Source organism: Scylla paramamosain, chromosome 30, assembly GCF_035594125.1.
Source record: "Scylla paramamosain isolate STU-SP2022 chromosome 30, ASM3559412v1, whole genome shotgun sequence".
Classification (NCBI taxonomy): Eukaryota; Metazoa; Arthropoda; class Malacostraca; order Decapoda; family Portunidae; genus Scylla; species Scylla paramamosain.
This window is the reverse complement of record NC_087180.1, coordinates 10,873,612-10,895,358: the sequence shown is the minus strand read 5'-3', so window position 1 is coordinate 10,895,358 and position 21,747 is coordinate 10,873,612. Positions and strand designations below refer to the sequence as shown.

General features: G+C 39.5%; 1 protein-coding gene across 1 annotated transcript in view; it reads right to left on the bottom strand.

The window, feature by feature from the left end:
- The window catches only part of LOC135115826 (uncharacterized), a 40,546-nt gene extending 19,390 nt beyond the window's left edge, over positions 1 to 21,156 (bottom strand). The window contains 14 exon segments of the mRNA XM_064032821.1: positions 46 to 235; positions 1,284 to 1,512; positions 1,811 to 2,016; positions 2,838 to 3,315; positions 3,443 to 3,661; positions 4,076 to 4,299; positions 4,516 to 4,588; positions 5,077 to 5,238; positions 5,603 to 5,762; positions 8,070 to 8,149; positions 8,151 to 8,231; positions 10,700 to 10,872; positions 14,740 to 14,872; positions 21,019 to 21,156. Coding sequence (XP_063888891.1) covers positions 46 to 235; positions 1,284 to 1,512; positions 1,811 to 2,016; positions 2,838 to 3,315; positions 3,443 to 3,661; positions 4,076 to 4,299; positions 4,516 to 4,588; positions 5,077 to 5,238; positions 5,603 to 5,762; positions 8,070 to 8,149; positions 8,151 to 8,231; positions 10,700 to 10,872; positions 14,740 to 14,839 — 2,375 coding nt within the window. The 5' untranslated portion in view covers positions 14,840 to 14,872; positions 21,019 to 21,156.
- Positions 21,157 to 21,747: the final 591 nt, after the last annotated feature.

Sequence of the window (21,747 nt, the reverse complement as noted above, 5' to 3'; positions counted from 1 at the left end):
GGCCTGTGTGTTCATGTGCACACACACGCGCTAATGTACTCTTACCTGTTCGCAGTAATTCCAAGGACTTGGGCAACAGTAGCCTGGGTTTCAGTAGGCCACTGTGTTGTGCAGTAAACATCATATCCATCCTCTATGGGAACCACTCGGGCAGCCAAGGGCTCCATATTAAGGTGATACTGACTCCCCTGAATCAGATTCCCCTTTAGACGATGTGGTGCAACCTCCAGCTGGCCTGGCCAGGCAAAACCAAACAAGATTGTTACAAGCAAGAAGATTGTTAGACAATATCACCAACACTGAAATATCTAGAGAGGAATGTAACCATGTACATTAAGCAAGCCAATTTTACCAAATTATATCTTGTTCCCTTTAATGAGAATGGATCTACAGAGGGATGGAAGGACTTCAAGAAACCAAAGAATTACAAGGTTAAACATCCAAAAACAGGAGAGGAATTTAGAAAATGATACATGACAGTACAATAAAATACACTGGGATGAGCAGTGCATTAGTGGTAGCTAGGATCTTGCGCATTATGAAGTGGCTGTTAAACAGTACTCAAAAGGAATTTAGGAAAATAAGTTCAATTAACTGCAGCACTTGCAGCACTGTTTTACTTCCTGTTATGGTAATTATACACACTGCCACCAATGAAAGTGGTGCATATGATAAACAAAGTGTTGTTTCATAGTGTGGGGAGTGTCCAGCTCAGTTGCAATAGAGGAATTAAAATGAAAATGTGGCAACATCGACAAGCATTTTTAACATTTGTCAATCCTGTGTCATCACTCAGCTGACTCTTGATCCTGTTAAGGAACACTCACACTTGCTGTACTCACCTGGAAAATGTGCCAAATTTTTTTACATATTTCATATCAATGGTATGATTTAAGTGTTAATTACACATAAGCCTCAGATGTCCAAGAGCAATATAGCCCTTACTGAGTCTCTCCAGAAGAGTGGTTTTGGGTCTAAGGAGATTTCTAGGAAAACAGGACTGCCACAAAGAACTGTGCACTGTGTGCAGCTTTGGATGAAATGATACCAAGATAATAATAATTCCACCCAAGTGTAACAAACTGCTGAGGATGAAGGCATGTCTTGTCAAAAAGAACTTTACTTTCAGTAAAGCATCAGCTGAGTGTTTTACCATTCCTCACAGGAAAAGAAATAAAGCAAAAAAAAAAAACCTTGGTATGTGTGACATGAAACAACAAAAACATCAGTGTGCCACTTTCATTGCCAGCAGGCATACCGTATGTAATGAGGGATACATATACCTTCTGGGTCTCCAAGGACTGCTGGCTCTACTGTGCCAGTGAAGGCAAAAGTGACAATCTCATCCTGACCCCCTTCAGCCAGCGCCTGCTCAATTGTCAATACTGGCTTCTTGACATCCTCATAGCTCACTACCACCATCTGGGCAGCTCGCACTGCTGTATCCCTGTCCCGGGCCACTATCAGACCCACAGGTTGGCCAGCATATTTTGAACGCTCCTCTACAAATACCTGTAATTAGAAAGACAGTGAAAGGTCACTGGAGTTAACTTATCACTGCAACTATTTTATTTCCTGTTCTATAGTCTCTAACACTTTGCTCCCACTGGGAGCATCTATTACAAAGCTGACCATAACAAAAAGAGTTTCTACCTCACTGTATCCAAAAGGTTTTGATTGTTTAAGTAATTCTCTTTTATTTGCACTTCTTTTACTTAATATACACCTGTTTACTCATTCCTTCAATCTTCCAAGTGGGTTCTCTCCTACCATTTCAGTCACCTCTACTGGTTAGTAGTGTTTTACTTACAGGATCAGGATATGCCCCAGCAGTGGCAATAAAGCTGTTTTTTCCAGGAATGTCAGCAGCATTTACAAAGGTCACCACACCCTTCAGTCTGAGGGCCTCAGAGGCATCCACATGTGATATCTTAGCGTTTGCATGAGTAGTCTGAACCAGGGCCCCATGGAGCTCATTGGGTAGGTAAGGGACATCATCAAGGTATGTTGCTTCACCTGTGAGGGTGAAAATTCACTTGCTTGTGATCAGTGGCAAATTTCTGACTATACAGATGGACCATCACTAATCCAGTTCCATCACTAATATGGCACTAATTTCAGCTAGCATAATTTCAAATTTCTCAGGATGCTGCACCAACCTTCCACCACCACTATTTATTGGAAGTATGATAAAGTGTATAAAGTTTCTTAACACATACTTGGGAAAAAAGCTTGAGGAAGCAGTTTAATAGTGAGACAGAAACAGTGCAAGAGTAACAGTAGTGGATGACTGAAGAGGCATTAGAAAGTGAAACAGGTCACAAAAAGAAGCTACAGTTGCATAAATAGCTGGTATCCCTTCCATTTATTATTTAATCTGCTCAGTTTTAACTCCAGCCATGGCTCCAGTGAATAAAGGAAATGTTCTTTTGTGTAAAGCACAAACACTATACATTACTCAGAAAAGATAAGGTTGAACGCCTGAAAAAATGTGATAATATTTACTAAACAGTCGTTTATGATATAGGCCAGAAATGAAGTATCAGTATTGGTGGAGAAAGTGGTATTGGTAGAGCCCCGCTTACTAATCAACTTGTACTGATTTACAAGGAATTTTAAAGGTAGGATGAAGTGGTGTTGGGTTTTAAGTGTATTCTAATCTAACCTCTCTGTAATCTACCTAAATCACTAATCCAGTACCCTACAGGTCCCAATGGTGCTGTATTAGTGGTGGGTGACCTCAAAGATCATAGGCATGCAAACACTAGTGAATTTGTATTGTGATCTTCCCTTTAAGGATTATTTTTGCACCCACCAAAGCTGTTAGAACTACTCACCAGAGATTTGAGTGGCAGATTCCAGCTTTGGCAAAGGCTCTCCGACTGGCCAAGCTTCCCGATCCATGTCAAACTCCTGACGGCCAGAGGACAGGGGGCGCTCAATATTTGGTCCAGCACTGGCAAGCTTGGGATTCACTTTGTTGGCTAAAAATCCTACAATAGTCTTGTATAGCAGTGCTTGAGAAAGGCTTCGACGATAGGCTGGAGAGGCATCCTGTGGATGGTTGTCTGGCTGTACCTCTCGGCCAAGTATCTCTGCAGCTTCCACTACAGTAGCTTGATCAGTCAGCCTCCGCCCCATCAAAAAGTTCTCTGTTTCAGTAGCATGGATGAAATTTGGGTTGATACCTCCAAGAAGGATGGAAGGTTTGTGGGTAACCTTGAAGTTGTCTATTGGGTCCACCTCCATTCTGAAGCAGGCATTGACATAGGCATGTGCATTGACAGCTCGTGGCGTGATCTTGAATGTCCGCAGCTGTAAATAAGTGTCCATGAATTCTGGTTTGCTTGAGGGCAAACTTTTTTTTTCCCTTCCTCCCAACTCCTTTTTCAACCTTTTTCTTCACTACTCTACAGCTTCTCCCTTCCTCCACTATTCCTACCTTTGTGTTGTGTAATGCAGGTGGAAGCGTCACAGAGAGGATGACTTTTTTGAACATATCTGTTCTGAGGAACTGCTCAAGGCTCATGTAGGTAGTGGAAGCATCCTCAGCACTGCCAATGGTCAGCTCTGCCTTAGCAGCAAGAAGTGTCAAGAAGATATCTGACTGGAATCCTTGATGAGCATGTTTCAGCATCAAATTGCCAGCCCAACTGCCTGTCTGCTCAGGAAAAATATTTCCTTAATCAATGTCTAAGGTTACCTATAACCTATACCAATTTCCACAAAACCTGGAGTACAAAATTTCATGAAATTATCTTTTTTTTTTTTTTTATAGAAGGAGGGTAAGTAGCATTATCATGATACCTATGGCCACACAGACAAGCACTTCTTTTAGTTCAGAGTGTTTAATAGAATAGAGTAAAAAATTGCATAACTCCAAAAATTTGTAAATTGGAAGAAAATAATATATTATACTACAATAACTATTAACTGGAAATAAAATTATGAAGAATTAAGTGCACATTTGTCAAAAAAAACTTGATACTTGCAAAAAAGTTACATGCATTGTTTCCAAGCAAACCACTCCTTTCCAGTGCTTAAAACAGTTATTTCACTCAATCTTAAGACTTACATTCCTGACTGCCACATTGGCCACCACTTGCCAATGGTTGGCAAGAACCTCTAGGTAACTGTATCTCGGCTGTGTTTCGGCCATGTGATGGAACAACTCCATGGCCCTGGTCAAGCTCACATTGGCACCGAGCTGCAAGGGTACTCCCACTGAGGTGATGTACAGCTCCTCAATACCATCAGTAGAGATGTAGGCTGAATATGGCCCATCATTCTTGAACACTCCTGTTGGTGAAATAAGAACTGTAGTCACTCTTGGGTGCTGTACTATCTGCCCAATATTCACTAATGCAAGATGTTTCTTACTGTTTGCAAGCTGTGGACACCTAGTGGTGAACTACGTGACAACTTGAGAGTCCTACTGGATAAACATGGCATGCATTATAATTACTCTAAGATACCAAAACCCAGAACTGGTTATTAACCTTCACTGAGCATTACCTTGGCCAGTGTTGCCCACAACAATCCGATACTTCTCTTCAGTGCCAATATTCCTAAGAATACTGTACATGCCCTGAAATTAATGTCATCTGTAAGAATCTTGAAACATTTGAACCTATAATAAAATCTAATCCAATTACAAAAGTATCATCTTAGGGCTAAAGTGCTTGAGTATTTGACATAGCAGTTAAAGAAAAAAATTTTGCTAGAATGCAGTTGTTTATTTTTAATGCCTGTTTTCTGGAAATCAAGCATTACTTGGTTCCATTAAACATTGGTTACAGTGAACACTGCCATTTTCATGTGTTGTAAACCAAACATAATAAGCTTCACTGTAAAGTACTACTTTCTCCAAACACTGGCAATATAAGCTGCCATGCACTCCATATACTTGAGTGGCAGCGAAACTAATTTAACAAGCCTCAATAACACAGAGGGCAGGGGAATATATTAACAATCTCTATTTCATGCTTCGAGAGAGAGAGAGAGAGAGAGAGAGAGAGAGAGAGAGAGAGAGAGAGAGAGAGAGAGAGAGAGAGAGAATCACACTTCACAACTCACATCGATATTTGTTGGTCGGAACCAGCGAACAGAGCCAAAGGATATCTGTACTTTCCCAGGAAGTAAGTCCGTCACACTCTTCTTACATCTTCCACCTTCCTTCCCCTTACAGGCACCACAACCATTGGTGCCATTCTTCTCACATACACCATTGTATGCCTCCTACATGTGAGGCATAAAAAATCCTTTAAAAAATTGCTGAAAGTATTAGTTTATATAAATAAATGAGAATATCATTATCATCTATCCATCTATTTATAAAGGATTCCAGTTCTCAGAATTCTACCAAGAGGATGATCATGAAAGAAGCATCTCCATTCATTCTACTTTTTTGCATTCTCTAATCCTATTACTCTCTTCTCACTGGAGCCACTTACATGCCTGAGAACATACCCAAGAACTGTCTTCCAACTTCACTCAGTCCTCTTTTGTGCCTACAGCATGTACCACATTCATATATTCTCAAGCATCTACCACATTCATATATTCTCATCACATGGTCATTCTTTCCATGTGATCAAATTACCTCTATGTCCACAAGTCTTTCCTTAAGGGTGGGGTCTGCATCCACTGTCATGGATTTGAAGGCGTCCAGGATGGGCCGGTAGCCAGTGCAGCGACAAATGTTCCCATCCAGTGATGCTTCTACTTTGGCAGAAGTGAGTGGCTCAGACCCCTTTGTCTGGCTACAAATGAAAATATCAGAATTAAGTCTCTAGGAGAGAGAGAGAGAGAGAGAGAGAGAGAGAGAGAGAGAGAGAGAGAGAGAGAGAGAGAGAGAGAGAGAGAGAGAGAGAGAGAGAGAGAGAGAGAGAGAGAGAGAGAGAGAGAGAGAGAGAGAGAGAGAGAGAGAGAAACTTAAGTGAAGCAGACATTTCATAAATACATAAAATGAGCTGGTATTGTTCATGTTATGTTTTATGGTTCATTAGCTATTATGTAATTAGAATCAATGGAATGTGTGATGTAAGAGGTTGTTTTGTTTAATGGTAGACAACAGCAGTGGTAGGGGTGACTCTACCATTCCCTGCCATAATAGTTCCCTGCTTAGACAATAGAACATCTTAAGTGACAATATTTATTAATTATTATTGAAGATAAATTAATTTCTATATCAAGTAAAACTTCTGAATGCAAATTTCATTAGTTCAAGCAGACCATTTCATCTTCCAAATTAATTTCCAAAAAAAAAAATTTCTCATTAAAAATACAGGAAAATAAATCATGTTCTGACCCACCTAAAACATGCAAAACATTCATGATCAGTCATTTTCAGTATAAAAGAGGAATTATTCCTGATAACTAATATTTCTAAAAGTATTATATTAGAAAATATTAATAATAAGTGATACAAAATAAACAAGAAGAAAGAGTAGCCAGCCAAAATAATATCACTACAAGGTCAATCACCCACACACCACTCTCATGCTTTTCAAACTTCACTGCAATAGTGACTGAGTCTTTCATCCTCTTCCCAAGGACAGCCAGCTTCTTTCCTGACATCAAAGCAAGCACAAAAAAAACACAAGAAGAATACATGAATAGTAATATATAAATTGTAAGCGAGTCTTGGTCATCCTCTTTTAGGAATTTTGGTGAAGCTTTCGTTTTTGCTTTAGAAATATCAAAAGCTTTTAACACTGTCTAGCACAAAGCTTTGATTTCCAAACTACCCTCATATGGCTTCTATCCTTCTCTCTGTAACTTTATATCAATTTTTCTTTCTGACCATTTTATTGCTATTGTGGTAGACAGTCACAGTTCTTCTCCTAAATCAAGTCTATTAATAGTTGCATTCCTCAGGGTTCTGTCCTGTCACCAACTCTCTTCCTATTGTTTACCAATGACCTAAATCAAATTTCCTGTTCTATCCACTCCTACACTGATGATACCACCCTGCACTTTTCCAAGTCTTTTCATACTGCACTTTTCCAAGTCTTTGCAAAGACATCAACCTTTCAGGAATTAAACAGCACACAGCCACAGAATGCCTGACTTCTGATCTCTTAAAAATTTCTGATTGTGGCAGAGCAAACTTAGTATTGTTGAATGCTTCAAAAACTTAATTCCTCCATCTATCAACTCGACACAAACTTCTTCAGTGACACTCCCCCTCATCTACACTAAACATACTTGATCTGTCCTTTATTTAATATAATCTAAACTGGAAACTTCACATCTCATCTCTAGTTAAAACAGCTTCTATAAAGTTAGGTATTTTGAGTCTTCACCACCAGTCTTTCTCATCCCTTGCTCGCCCCCAGATGGTAATTCTCTACAGGGGCCTTATCCATCAATGTATGGAGTACACTTCACATGTATGGCAAAGTTCCACTTATAGCACTCTTTGAGACAGGGTGGAACCAAAAAAAGCTTTTTGTCTTATCAACTCCTCTCCTGTGACTGTCTTCAGCCTCTCTCATCGCTGCAATGTTGTATCTCTTGTTATCTTCTACCGCTATTTACACGCTAACTGCTGTTCTAATCTTGCTTACTGCATGCCTTCCCTCCTCCCATGGCCTCTCTGCATAAAACTTTCAACATTCTCTCATTCCTATCTATTCACCTATCTAATACAAGAGTTAACCAGTATTCTCAATCATTCATCCCTTTTTCTGACTTCTAGCCACTGCTGTCTTTTTTAGTACTGGAAACACAGTTGGATGACATCCAAGGAAAATTTATGATTGCAGGTTTTCAGTTTTCTGAATTCTAGATAAAAGGTTGTGAACTTGTAATAGTAGTTTCTTGGTGAAGTTTACAGTAAAATCCATACAAAAGCTATGAAAAAAAAAAAAAAAAATATGTGGCAATATGTTAGTGATGAATGGAAGAAAATAAGGACAATAAAAAACAAATGTACTGAGGGAGAGAAGGTGAGAATCCCAGGGCAATTTTGTGTAAGGATTAAGTGTTTGGATAGAAGAATGTAATGACCTACTCACCTTTACTAATGACAGGAATTTCATTAAAATCTTGATAACAATACTCACCCATACATGGTCATGATCATGCCTGGTGAGCAAAAGCCACACTGAGTCCCATAGAAGCCATGCAGAGCCTTCTGTATGGGGGTGGTAACCTGTGTAGCGGTTCCCTAGACCTTCTATAGTCTCTATCTTCCATCCTGCACAGGCATACAGCATTGCCTGACACTGCAACACCAAAGTATTGCTTAATATCCTATTCAACTCATGGACCCAATATTGCAGGCTTTGCATAATTTTTTGGGGTACATTACAGTATACTGTTTCTTTACCCCTAAGTTTGTGCACCTGCTTCAGAAACCTTCCTCATTTCCATTAAATCTTACTTTTGTGTTAGTGTTCAATAATCTACCACTTGTATTTTAAGAGGATTAAGTCAAGCCCTCTCATTAATGTGTGTGTGTGTGCATGTGGTTTATAAAAGGGGAGTAATCTCACAGTATCTTGTCCCTTTATCTATCCAATTTGGTCTTAAAAGCATGGAGTTTCAGCATTGGCAACATCTTCACTGAGTTCATTCCAACTGTTCACACTTCTGTGAAGAAAACTATACTTCTTGATGTCTCTTCTACAGTTAACTTTCTTCAACTTCTTACTATGCCTCCTTGAACTCTGTGTCTAAATTTATAAAACATTCTTTGTCCACATTTTCCATACCATATTTTTTATTTATCATTCTATAAATGTTTATTAAATCTCCTCTCTCTCTCTCTCTCTCTCTCTCTCTCCTGTTTTCAAGGGTAGAAATTTCCAGCATTCTTAATCTCTCATCATAGATCAAATTACTCAACTCTGGAACCATCTTAGTGACTGCTCTTTGTACTCTTTCCAATTTTATAATATTCCTCCTTGTATGAGGATACCACACCACTGCCACATATTCCAAACTTGGTCTTATCATGGAAATCAACAACTTTCCTTCATCCAAATATGAAAATGCCATTCTTACTCTTTTTAACAAATTCATCATCTCTTCAGTAATTTTATCAATGTGTCTGGAGTCAAATTTTCAGTAATTATTACTCTCAAATCCATTTTTTCTTTTGATTTCTTTAACTTTACACCATCCATCTCATAATGATATTGTATTCTTTTTTACTCTTACCAAACTCTATTACTTTATATTTACTTAAATTGAATTCCATTTGCCAAGATTTACTCCATCAATTTATCTTAATTAAATCTGATCAGATCAGCTGCTGATTAAGATCAGCTGATCTTTGTTATGGTAAGATGCGTGAGTGTAGGGTGGTGATTGTGGACATAATTTCACTTCTATTCAAGTATCCGGCATGTCGGCGGTCCCATTGATGCCGGATAAGAGGGATTTTACAGTATTCACCATCTTGGTTTGCATAGGTTTTTCACTCCATGGCCCAACATTTTCTTTCACTTCCATCTCCTCCCAGTTAATTACTTTAGTGCTGAAGTCACCTACTAAGAGCATCATTATTTTTCCTTATAATTTCCTCTAAACTATTTCTTGTTTCTAGTTACATACTTTTATATCAATTGGTCTCCCTTGCATTAGTTTTTGGTGGTATGTATGTTACAATAACTTTCCTTTTTTCACTTCTTTTGATGTAAATCACATGACTCAAAGTTTTTACTATTCCATTACCATATTCCACTTTCTCAACAATAATATTCTCTTTTACCAATATCATCACTCCTCCTCCTCCCTTTCTTTTTTTCTGTTTCTTCATGTGCTATATCCTTCCTTTGCAAATTTCAACTTTATTTCCCCTTTTAGTCTGATTTCCGTTAAGCATACCACATCTGGTTGATTATTCTTTAGGTGATCTTTTTAAGTTCCAATAAGCTTGACACCAAACCATCTACAATTGTATACATAATCTTTAAACTTCTGGTTGCTGATCTTCTGTGGCATCTTTATGTGTGTGTGTGTGTGTGTGTGTGTGTGTGTGTGTGTGTGTGTGTGTGTGTGTGTGTGTGTGTGTGTGTGTGTGTGTGTGTGTGTGTGTGTGTGTGTGTGTAAAAGTAACTTCTATCTAGAGGCACTTTGGAAGTGCAATGTTTTATTCAACCAATACATGGGCACCTGCTGATGCATTGTGAATAAACCACAGATGGAGGGAGTAAAGCTATTCTATTGATGTAAATTTTGCTGAATCATGAAATACCTTTGTATATTCAATGTCCTTTCATCATGTGGATATAACTTTGGCAAGTGTGCATGAGTCATGCATTTTTATTCACTGTAAAATCTTATACAACTCGCTATAATGTGGACTACTATTTGTGGCGCCACTCCTTGTTACAATAAATAAGAGGTGAGGAGCAGGCTGCCAGATATATTAGAGGGAAATCACATATATGAAAAAAAAAAAAAAAAAAAAAAATCGAGCTAAACATATCCATTTTCAAATTACTACCGAAATCTGTTCTGATGAAATCTACAAATGATTTAGCAATTTCACAAAGCAGGCATGTCTGCTGCTCATGGTGACTAAAGATTTGACAACTTAATGAGCAATCCATCGTGTGTGTCCTGAATGACAAACTCTACACTCCTATTGTAGCTTCCTTGTGTAAGAATTAACCACATTCAAACTCAAAATAACATCTAGATACCTGTATTACAAAGAAGAAAGAAATTAGAGCACTCCACCTACTGCCTGCACGCTGAAGGTCTTGTTGTGGCCAGGCGACTCGCGGTCTGGAACTGTGGCCACTACCGTGCACACACCACAGCCTCCTTCCCGACACAGTGCCTTGGTGCCCGGGGCCTGCACTACGTATCGTATGAAGTCCACCAAGCGAGTCCATGGTGGCACATCTGGACCAACTGTGAGAGAGAGAGAGAGAGAGAGAGAGAGAGAGAGGAGGGGACGGAGAAAGTTACATTTCTCAATTTTTTCCTCAAACGATCACGCGATCAAGGCAAGGGAAACTACAGTGGCCTAACTGATAATGCAGCTTTCCTCCACCACTGTGGGAAATTAACAAAGATCCTTGTAAAGAATACTTGGTGGTGAGAGTGATGCAGTGCTGGCTGTGGGTGGTGAGGGGAGTAACGGGGTGGTGGCCGGCTAACTGGAGGATGGAGTGGCAAGGTTACATCAAGGTTGGATATATGAAAATTGCCATTGGATATTACAACACGCTGTGTATAGCTATTTGAGCGAAATTCCTCCATTCAAATAAAGGAAACGGGTATGAGTCAGGAGGCAGCAGACGTCTTCCTCCCAGCGAGGTCATGTCTTGAAGCGAAAACATGGGAGCCTGACTTCACCTACACTCCAAGCTCGAGACATTCCGAACTAATTCGCGACATTCCGAAATCTCGAATAGTACATCTTAAGTTTCCTTTTAATATGTTCATTCCGAGTAGTTAACCTTGTGGTATTTATGTTGGAGAAGTTTATAAATTCTAGTCATTACACGCTCCCGAATATAACATTAAAAGTACTGTTGTTACTTATAGCTGCAACAGTTCTCTCTCTCTCTCTCTCTCTCTCTCTCTCTCTCTGTCACATCATGTGATATAAAGTTTTAGAACATTTACTTAGAATTATGCGTGATATGTCACTGTACACTTAAAAGGCATCAAACTTTTTTTTTTTTTTGTGCCTTGTCATGCAATAACAATGAAAAACAATCTTTTTACTAACATTTCTCCTTGAAGCGTCTGCTGGTGTATTTCTTTCGATATTATGGTTATTCAGTATAAATACCATTGATAACAGGTATGCATAACATATTTGGGAAACTAAAGTACTTTTCCGTAACTCAAACCATCAATTCTTTATTTTCCGTCTAGTATGCAATAATAATAATAATAAATAAATAATAATAGTAATAATAATAATAATAATAATAAATAAATAAAAGAAAGTGGTAAATTCCCATAGCTCAACACCGGAGATCACAATGTTTTGGGCCTATCTGCTGATTGTGAGCTCCGCCCACAGGCTTCACTTGTCTTGAGAGCGGAGAGGAGACAGTCTCCTGTATATTAAGGCTCCATTGTTAGGGTGTAACAATAAGAGTAAATACCCAAACAGAAAGTCATCATGATCACCATCATCCGCCTCTCTGTACAGAGCATGACAACGGCCTCCCTTACCCTTCTCCACTCATCACTTGCCTGAGGAACATCGTGCACTGCGGTGTGATGACTTGCGGCTGGTGAGGAAAATTCTGCCACGTCAGGGTGACTAGAGCCTTTTTGCCAGGGGAACATGCAAGATGTAACTCAGAGAGATTGTGTGGTGTGCTACACGTCTAGTTTAGCTCCGTTGAGCAGTTAAATAAAACTCTCCGCCTCTACAATGCAGTGTTCCACTTAAGAAAATAAAAACAAATCGACTGGATGTCACTTCCACGCGCCAAGAAATACGATTTGTTAATTTTACTTAAATCCTAAAAAAAAAAAAAAAAAAAAAAAAAAAAAAAAAAAAAAATATATATATATATATATATATATATATATATATATATATATATATATATATATATATATATATATATATATATATATATATATATATATATATATATATATATAAATTTTTTTGCGCCTAAGTGCAAGAATCAATACAAGATTCCTTTACGGCGAAATAAATCGATTTACAACGCCAATGATCCTCATAACAATGGTCAAAACTATCATATTTTTACTGATCAGTGTTTTCACTGCTTGTTTTCACGACACTTTATGAATCAAGAAACCCTGTTCTTTACATAGACACCTACTACAAAACTTAAATACTCATAAAAATAGGAACCAGTATTATGAAACACGGTTTTCCAAGTAACTATTTTCAGTTAGACCTAGAGATGATAGCTCGGGCACTCATGTGTGTGTTTTTCGTTGATGATACATAATCCTTGTTAACCATTATCAAAATCATTAAAACACCTTAAAGAAGATCAGCTTCCACTACAATTTACTTTAAATACAAGAGATAAGACGACGAAATGTTTATACTACGTGTAGAACACACACACACACACACACACACACACACACACACACATACGACGAAATGTTTATACTACGTGTAGCACACACACACACACACACACACACACACACACACAGAGAGAGAGAGAGAGAGAGAGAGAGAGAGAGAGAGAGAGAGAGAGAGAGAGAGAGAGAGAGAGAGAGAGAGAGAGAGAGAGTGTCATGACAAGACTCCTAGCATTTCAGTAGGCTTTTTTAGATAAAGCGTGACAACGTGATGTGATCACCATAGCACATACTTGCTGGCCTGCTCTGAGGACTGCGTCTCGCATTCTTCTCAACTTACGCTAGCGTGTTTGTATGAAAGTGAGGCACGTTGTATTGTTTGAGAGTCAAGGTGAGTATTGTGCACGAGGTTACTACAATAACTAAATTAAATTCCTTACCCGAAACAATAATTAAATTTCTCTCTCTCTCTCTCTCTCTCTCTCTCTCTCTCTCTCTCTCTCTCTCTCTCTCTCTCTCTCTCTGAGTTTCAGATAAGAGATTGCGATAAGATATTAAATGAGCGACAGATTTTGGCATCTTGTTTTGTCTGATAAAGCCGAGTTCACGAGAGCATGTAAATTTAGTATAACATTTCCATTGTAAGCTTGACAAATATCGTCTAAAGCCATCAAGCGTGAAGAATAGTACGTAGTGATACATACACATCTATAAATCCCAAGAGCGGAAAAATAATTAAATAAAAAATGAAGCAAAATTATTAAAAATAATAAAACAAAAAAGACAAAAATATATAAATCAAATGGAACAAACAAACAAACATGAAAACAATGAATAAATAAACATATGTAGACATCTTTAAAAATTACCACTGGCACAAATTAACTTGAAAAAAAACATAACTGCAAATCTTTAAGAAAAAAGATTTATGAATATATCTGGCCAAAATGTACACAATACACAAGACTTTCCACTAAGCTTAGTGTCGTGCTAAACTCCACGAATACGACGAACAAGCCATTGTATATCAGTAGAGAGAGAAAGAGAGAGAGAGAGAGAGAGAGAGAGAGAGAGAGAGAGAGAGAGAGAGAGAGAGGAGAGAGAGAGAGAGAGAGAGAGAATCCTCCCAAATCTAGCCTTTTTTTTTTTTTTTTCCTTTTATTATTGAACATGTCATGCAACGGACGTGTACAGACTAAGTAAAAAACTGTTAATACTTGTCATGCCTGCCAGCTCCCATTAGAAATTCAATGAGATATATATACAAGGCGAAGCACGATGTAAACAGTCGATGGATGGTGTGGCCTTCCCCGAGTATCAACACAATGTCAAGATGCAAATTTGTGCTATAATTTCCAAAGAAACCACCGACAACAAATTCAGTAATGAAGCAACAAATGTTATATATTCAATAGCAGTCAACATTTATCTGCCAATCACGTAAAAATATGAAATAACAAGTAAAAATAAACTGAGGAAGGGTAAATCTACTAAATTACATTAGACTCACTCTAGAAGACCAAACCTTATTTTGACCAAACTCCATTTTTTACTTACATTTCATTAATACACACATCATTATCGCTATTCTCTCTAACTTACCTTTGCAACGTACTACAATCTCCTGTCTCACGCAAATGTAATAATGAATTACATACCTTTAAGAAATTCAGCTCCGTCTGCCAGAGTGAGATTGATTTAATTTTGAGATAATACCAAACAAAACGCTTCAATTCCTACCTGTATACGTTTCATTATTGATAATGAGTGAAATGCTATCCTGTACGGGGCTTGAGATGTCTGACGACGCCTTGTTTGCTTTTCCTTGCTGGGGAGCCATTCTGATGACCCTTTTCAAGATCGACCGCTCTCACTGAAAAGGAAGAAGAATGCAGAGTTAACAAAAACTGTCAATATACAAAGAGACAAGAATCGGCAGATCACTTTATGAGCCACCAGTTACTTTTGGGATGGGTCAAGCTGGGAGTGTATATCCCATCCTCCTGCCATGCTTCATGGGGATTGAATCTCCCCACGCCGAGGTGGACTTCAATGTTCCTGGCCATGATCAGATGACGTGGCATACTTCTTTCGTACTAACGTCTAGCTAAGGAGGTTCCCACAGTCCCAATTATGGAAAATTCTTGATTTCGTGTCATGCGCAGCGCACTGACTCCGGTTTGGAGGACGCTTTTTTTATAATCCCTCTTGCTTCCCTGCACAGAGAACACCCATTGCTTCCCTGCACAGAGAACACCTCTTGCTTTCCTGCACAGAGAACACCTCTTGCTTCCCTGCACAGAGAACACCTCTTGCTTCCCTGCACAGAGAACACCTCTTGCTTCCCTGCTCAGAGAACACCCATTGCTTCCCTGCACAGATAACACCCACTGCTTTCCTGCACAGATAACACCCATTGCTTTCCTGCAAATATAACACCCATTGCTTTCCTGCACAGATAACACCCATTGCTTTCCTGCAAATATAACACCCATTGCTTCCCTGCACAGATAACACCCATTGCTTTCCTGCACATATAACACCCGTTGCTTTCCCGCACAGATAACACCTCTTGCTTTCCTGCACAGATAACACTTCTTGCTTTCCTGCACAGATAACACCTCTTGTTTCCTAGCACAGATGACCCTTTTTCCTTCCCCGCACAGGTAACATCTCTGATTCCCCGCACAGATAACAACTCTGATTCCCCGCACAGACAACACCTTGATTCCTCGCACAGACAACACCTTGATTCCTCGCACAGATAACACCTCTTAATTCCTCGTACAGATGACACCTCTGATTTCCCACACAGATGACACCTCTGATCCCCCGCACAGATGACACTTCTGATTCCCCGCACAGATGACACCTCTGATCCCCCGCACAGATGACACCTCTGATTCCCCGCACAGATGACAACCTGATTTCCCGCACATAGAGAACACTTTTTGATTCCCCGCACAGAGAACACCTCTTGTTTTCCTGAACAGGTAACACCTCTTGATTCCCCGCACATATTTTACGTATTATCAGTATCTGCAAGGAGTTATACAGACAAAAAATTATGTTGCCGTGTTGTCTGTGGTGTATTTCGAGACAGAACTGGAGCAAGTAGAACAACTGAGTAAGAAACAGCACATTAAAAAGAGCATCCTCTCCTTTTTCTTTAATATGCATTGTCTTAATGACTTTGTAATCTAGCATTCAAAAAGAGTGTGAGACACACGGAGATTTAAACCTGGTTCTCTCTCTCTCTCTCTCTCTCTCTCTCTCTCTCTCTCTCTCTCTCTCTCTCTCTCTCTCTCTCTCTCTGCCAAAATGTTAAATCTATCGCTCTTTTCGATCAGAGGTTGAAGATGGCGTTTGTTTGCTCTCATGGTACCCTCGACCTCTTTAGAAATGGCCCTTTCTATGTTGTGAAGTGGCTTCACTCACTCAGAGTGCTCCACTTTCGGTTTATAACTACTCTGTATATCCACATGTGATGAAATTGATGGAGTTTTCTTAATAATAATGCGTTTGTTGAGATAGGACGCAATTCGCTGCTGGGTAATTTATTTCTAATTTCTTCTAACAAATCTAATGATTATCACACACTTCATCCAGAGAGATGCTTTTCCTTATCAGACTTCGTTCTTCATAATTTCGTGTGAAGTCTCAAGAATGTAGGGATTAATCTATGATTTTTTTTTTCTCACCAAAATCCCTCCTTCACAATCTCATGTCAACAATAGCTTTAACAGTAAGGATTAATTTCTATAAACCATCTTCCACCAGCATTCCTTCTTCACTATCTCGTGTCAAATCTAAAAAGGGTAGGGATTTATCTAAAAAAAAAAAAAGTAGCGTGGCAACACCACAAAACTTTCCGAGTGGCTGTTCTGTCATTTATGCATTCAGGAAATTAACCAGGATCAGCTTAAGTGATCATAAACTCGTTGGAAAATGTTATCTGGCTTGTTGCAACAACACTGACGCAGTGTTGTTACGTATGAGATTTAATGGGACTCACAATTAACAGGATAACAATAGGTAAACAAAATTGGTCAACGTTGTTAATGCGTTATGGAAACAGACATGTAGTTATACAGTGAATTCTCGTCTTATTGCCAGTCAGGTTATGTATGCTTATTACTCTAATGGTATGCAAGTCAATATAATGCAAAGGATAGGTGTTAAATAAACAAATACAGAAGAAAACTCTTCCACAAACGTGCTGCACACGTAACCCGACTGACAATAAAACGAGACTTCATTGTATTAAATACATAAATAACATGAACAACGCTGACCAGTTTTTATGTTTTATAAACTTATTATTCAGTTAATTCCGACTCAGTAAAGCGCATACACGTTAATTCCGACTCTCAGTAAAGCGCTTACATATTACATGATAACTGCGTCAGTGCTGTGGCAACAAGCCGAATATTTTCCGATGATTGCGATCAGTTGAGCGGATCTTGATTCATTTACTTAATGCAGAAATTACTGGACAGCCATACGTTGTTATAACGTAAGACGTGAATTACCAATTAACATGAATGAATGGAAGTTAACCACTTCGCTCCGGATGCTTAAAAAACGCGCGTTGCTCATGTACAATGTAGGCCCGCGAGCGGTAACTTACCTAATTTCTAATCCTATAAAATCTCCCCCCCCCTTCTCTCTCTCTCTCTCTCTCTCTCTCTCTCTCTCTCTCTCTCTGAGTCACCCATTCAGTTGTCATAGAAATATGAGCACGAGTTGTTTTTTTCTGGGTGTTAGTACGACACACACACACACACACACACACACACACACACACACACACACACACATTTACGGTTTGGGATGGTTGGAGGATAGTAATTAACAGAAGAGGTAGTAATGGGTATAGGAGGAATAAATGGGGAGGGAAGGGGAGGCGAAGTTATCAGAAAAGGGAACAGTAGGCAGTTGTGTGTTTACGCACGTTAGTCACATTCTCTCTCTCTCTCTCTCTCTCTCTCTCTCTCTCTCTCTCTCTCTCTCCATACACACACACACTGAGAGAGAGAGAGAGAGAGAGAGAGAGAGAGAGAGAGAGAGAGAGAGAGAGAGAGAGAGAGAGAGAGAGAGAGAGAGAGAGAGGGCAAGGAATACACCAGGGATGAGTGGGGGTGTCGTAGGTTTAAACGACCAGCTATTAAAAAAAAAAAAAAAAAAAAAAAGCGCGCGCAGCCCTATTTTTACTGCCAGACGTGTAGCTCATTTACTACCAGCTACGGCAATGCACAGACCTCCCTGGGATTGCCCAACAACTAAAATAGAATCCAACGTAGGCCTCATCGTACATTCCACTGTTGCTTCATGACGCCTACGTAGGGGTCATCGTACTAATGGGATTAAAAATACACACATACAACTTGTGTGAACAATAAATAACATGAACTGTAACAACAGGTCTAACTTTCAGTGTAACTTAATTGTGTACAACACTACGAAACAGCTGTCAGGTATAATATAATTCAATACGAGATGGAGCCATCATTATCTAAGATATGCTGGCTCAAACCTCTCATGTCATTTTCCTACCTCTCTCTCTCTCTCTCTCTCTCTCTCTCTCTCTCTCTCTCTCTCTCTCTCCTATACAACAAGAGATGGTGGTAAGACTGACAACACTCACAAAACACTATTGCCGATTACTCCGTGGCTATTACCTTATCTTAGGTATTGGTTCGAAACACAATGGAACTTTCATCATCACAAAGTACTCTGCTTAGCCACAAACCTTTCCTGCTTACGTCTGTCACACACCTACGTAGACTGCTGTTGTATTATGTAATTGTTTTATTGAAGCCTACAGCATTAACTGTTTTTTAGCTTATAGTGTGTGTTTTCTATAATTCTAGTGAGGAAACGCTGTGCTTCATTCAGTTCTGCTATCAGATTTCTGTCCGAAGTCCAATTGTACTCTCTTTAGAAAACTGACAACAGAAATGATCGAGAAGCAGCGTTCACTCACAAGAAAAATAGAAAAAAAAAAACAGTTGTTAATGTTGTTGATTTCAATAAGGATGCATATAAAATGCCCTCCTCCCAAAGTATACGTACTTACCTCTCACGGTAATAATATTACTATTTATTATAATTATTTTCAAAATTAATGACTAATAATAATAATAATAATAATAATAATAATAATAATAATAATAATAATAATAATTATTATTATTATTATTATTGTTACACCCCAAACACACACACGCACCCACACAAGAACTCACACATATATCCACACGCGCCGGGGAACGTTCCCCGTCGGAGCCTCTGTCACCGACCCCTCCGGCATCCCTAGGGGTAGCTGGAGTGTATTACAGGACTGGATTGTGCGAAGCGAACTGGTTTGATATCTGCAAGTGGAAGCGTCCCCAGTGCCACACCATTGGGCCCTGCGCTCGGCAGCGCACCGACCCGAGGGGCGAATGGGGCACCAGAAAACTCTACGGACCCCAACCAGTCGAGTCGGTGACCCAGAGCCACAACGCCCCTGCCGGCACCTCTGCTCAGGGAAGGCAGTGCATTTGACGGTGGTGGACGACCCGTTCACGCCCCTGCCACCACGGGAGCAACATCATCGAGGAAGAGGTACCCCAACCTAGCCGGTGACCCAAAGCCTCAACGCCCCTCCTGCACGCCCCTGCCGGCAGGGAGATAGGGAGAGTGTTCTCCGGCATAGCCGAGGGAATTACCGGCCTAGAAGTGTAGAGTGTACACGTGCCCAATCCGACACATGGAGGCAGAGGTGTAGGGAGTAAAGATATACCATGCCTGCCATTGTTGGCCGATCGGATAGAACGTAGGTTAGCGGTGTAGGACGGCAACCCGTAAGGAGTCGCCGTTCCCCCGTTACCCCCGGTGGGGCGTAACAGTTATTATTATTATATTAATTAATTATTCTTATTTACTTATTTCTTTTTTGCTACGAGCTTTGTAAAATAACCATTGGTATAAATATTTGGTTTTATTTATTTATTTATTTTATTTATTTTATTTTTTTCAGAACACGTCAAGATCCCTAGGAATGAGTTAGTTGTTTGGATCGAGATGTATTTTGGTGAAGCCCTAAGAATCTACCAAATATTTCTTAATCCTAAAATCGGCGTAGCTTCCCTTAAAGAATCGGACCACCGAGGTCAAACTTACGGCCCCTGATGAAATCTAAGATTGGAATGAAGTCCCCCTACTGTCCTGGTATCAACTAACCCGTGAACGTAACACAACCCTTCCGCTCCTGTCTGTGCTCCTTTATGTAGAGTTAGTCTAGCAAGCCTGGGCCTATGTTCATAAGAACGTAAAGGAAGCTGTATGCAAGACGCCTGCAAATTTATACATGGCAGTCCCTGTATATAAGTCGACATATCCACTCACATATCTCCATGAATTTATCTAGTCTAAAGTTTCCTACACGGATTCGGCACAAACAGTCTGATTGCTGAATATCTTTCAGTCATTAACCAGTAACTGAAAACTAATTTCACTCTTCATCTTTTGTTAGTTTATCAACCTGATTACTAACCTATGAATTTTGTTTATATCTCTTAACTGGGGAACCACCTATCGTAGCTACTGAATGATCGACATGATGTCAGATACGAAGTTTTGAAAAACAATACTTGAATCTGCAGTGAACGATGCGGAATATCTCCATGGGTAAGATAAAAGAAGACCCTCACAAAATGTACGTAAAGAAAATAATATACAAAAGTACACGCAATAATAAAAAAAAAATAATAATAATAAATATGAATAACAAAATACACAATTAAAAAAAAAAAAAAAAAAAAAAAACACGCCTCGCACGACCCGGCCTCCAAATGCAAAGGGTTATTAACCGCACGGTGATGAAGACGCAGCCACTACACCACCGTGCACGGAAAGCCTCGAAAGAACAATATCTTTCTGTCACTAAAAGCTTAACTGTTCACATACATACTTATGTGCTGCTGGTACACTCATACAGATAACACTATTCAAGTTCTGTGGTCAAACACTTACCAACTAACGCTACACGTCCAACCCTCCTCACGGCTGTGAGTACACTGCGGACTGCAGTGAGAGTAGAGTGTAGAAATCGGGGACGATGATTATAGCAGCGCGCTGGCCTGTCTGTATACGGTTGAGTGGTGAGCCAACCAACCCCACTGAAGTTGCCATGTCCTCAGCAGCTGTGGAGCGGGCGAGGTTGCGTGTATTCATTGGCTCCATATCATATAAAACAAAATTGTAATGGTTCACTGTAACCAAAGGTGGAAGAATGGCCGGTTGTTGATGGGAGAGGACAGCATGTGAAAAAAAAAAAGATACCCTATTTTTCTCAGCAGATAAATCTCTCTCTCTCTCTCTCTCTCTCTCTCTCTCTCTCTCTAAAGAACATTAGAAAATAAGAGAAGCTGCAAGAAACCATCATACCTACTGATCCCGGGAATTTTCTATACGTCACCTTTATTATATCCTTTATACCACATATTAAAGACCCTTAGCAGGTTCCCTACGCCTCTCTCTCTCTCTCTCTCTCTCTCTCTCTCTCTCTCTCTCTCTCTCTCTCTCTCTCTCTCTCTCTCTCTCTTTCTCTCTCTCTCTTAGATTACTTGTTTTTCATTTTTATGGCCCTAATAATCTGTTATTGATAACTACTCCTTAATCTGTCTCCTTATCGGACATTTGTTAACAGTACTCGTAATTGCTCTTCAGTCCACAGTCCCAGTCATATATTTTACGTTCACT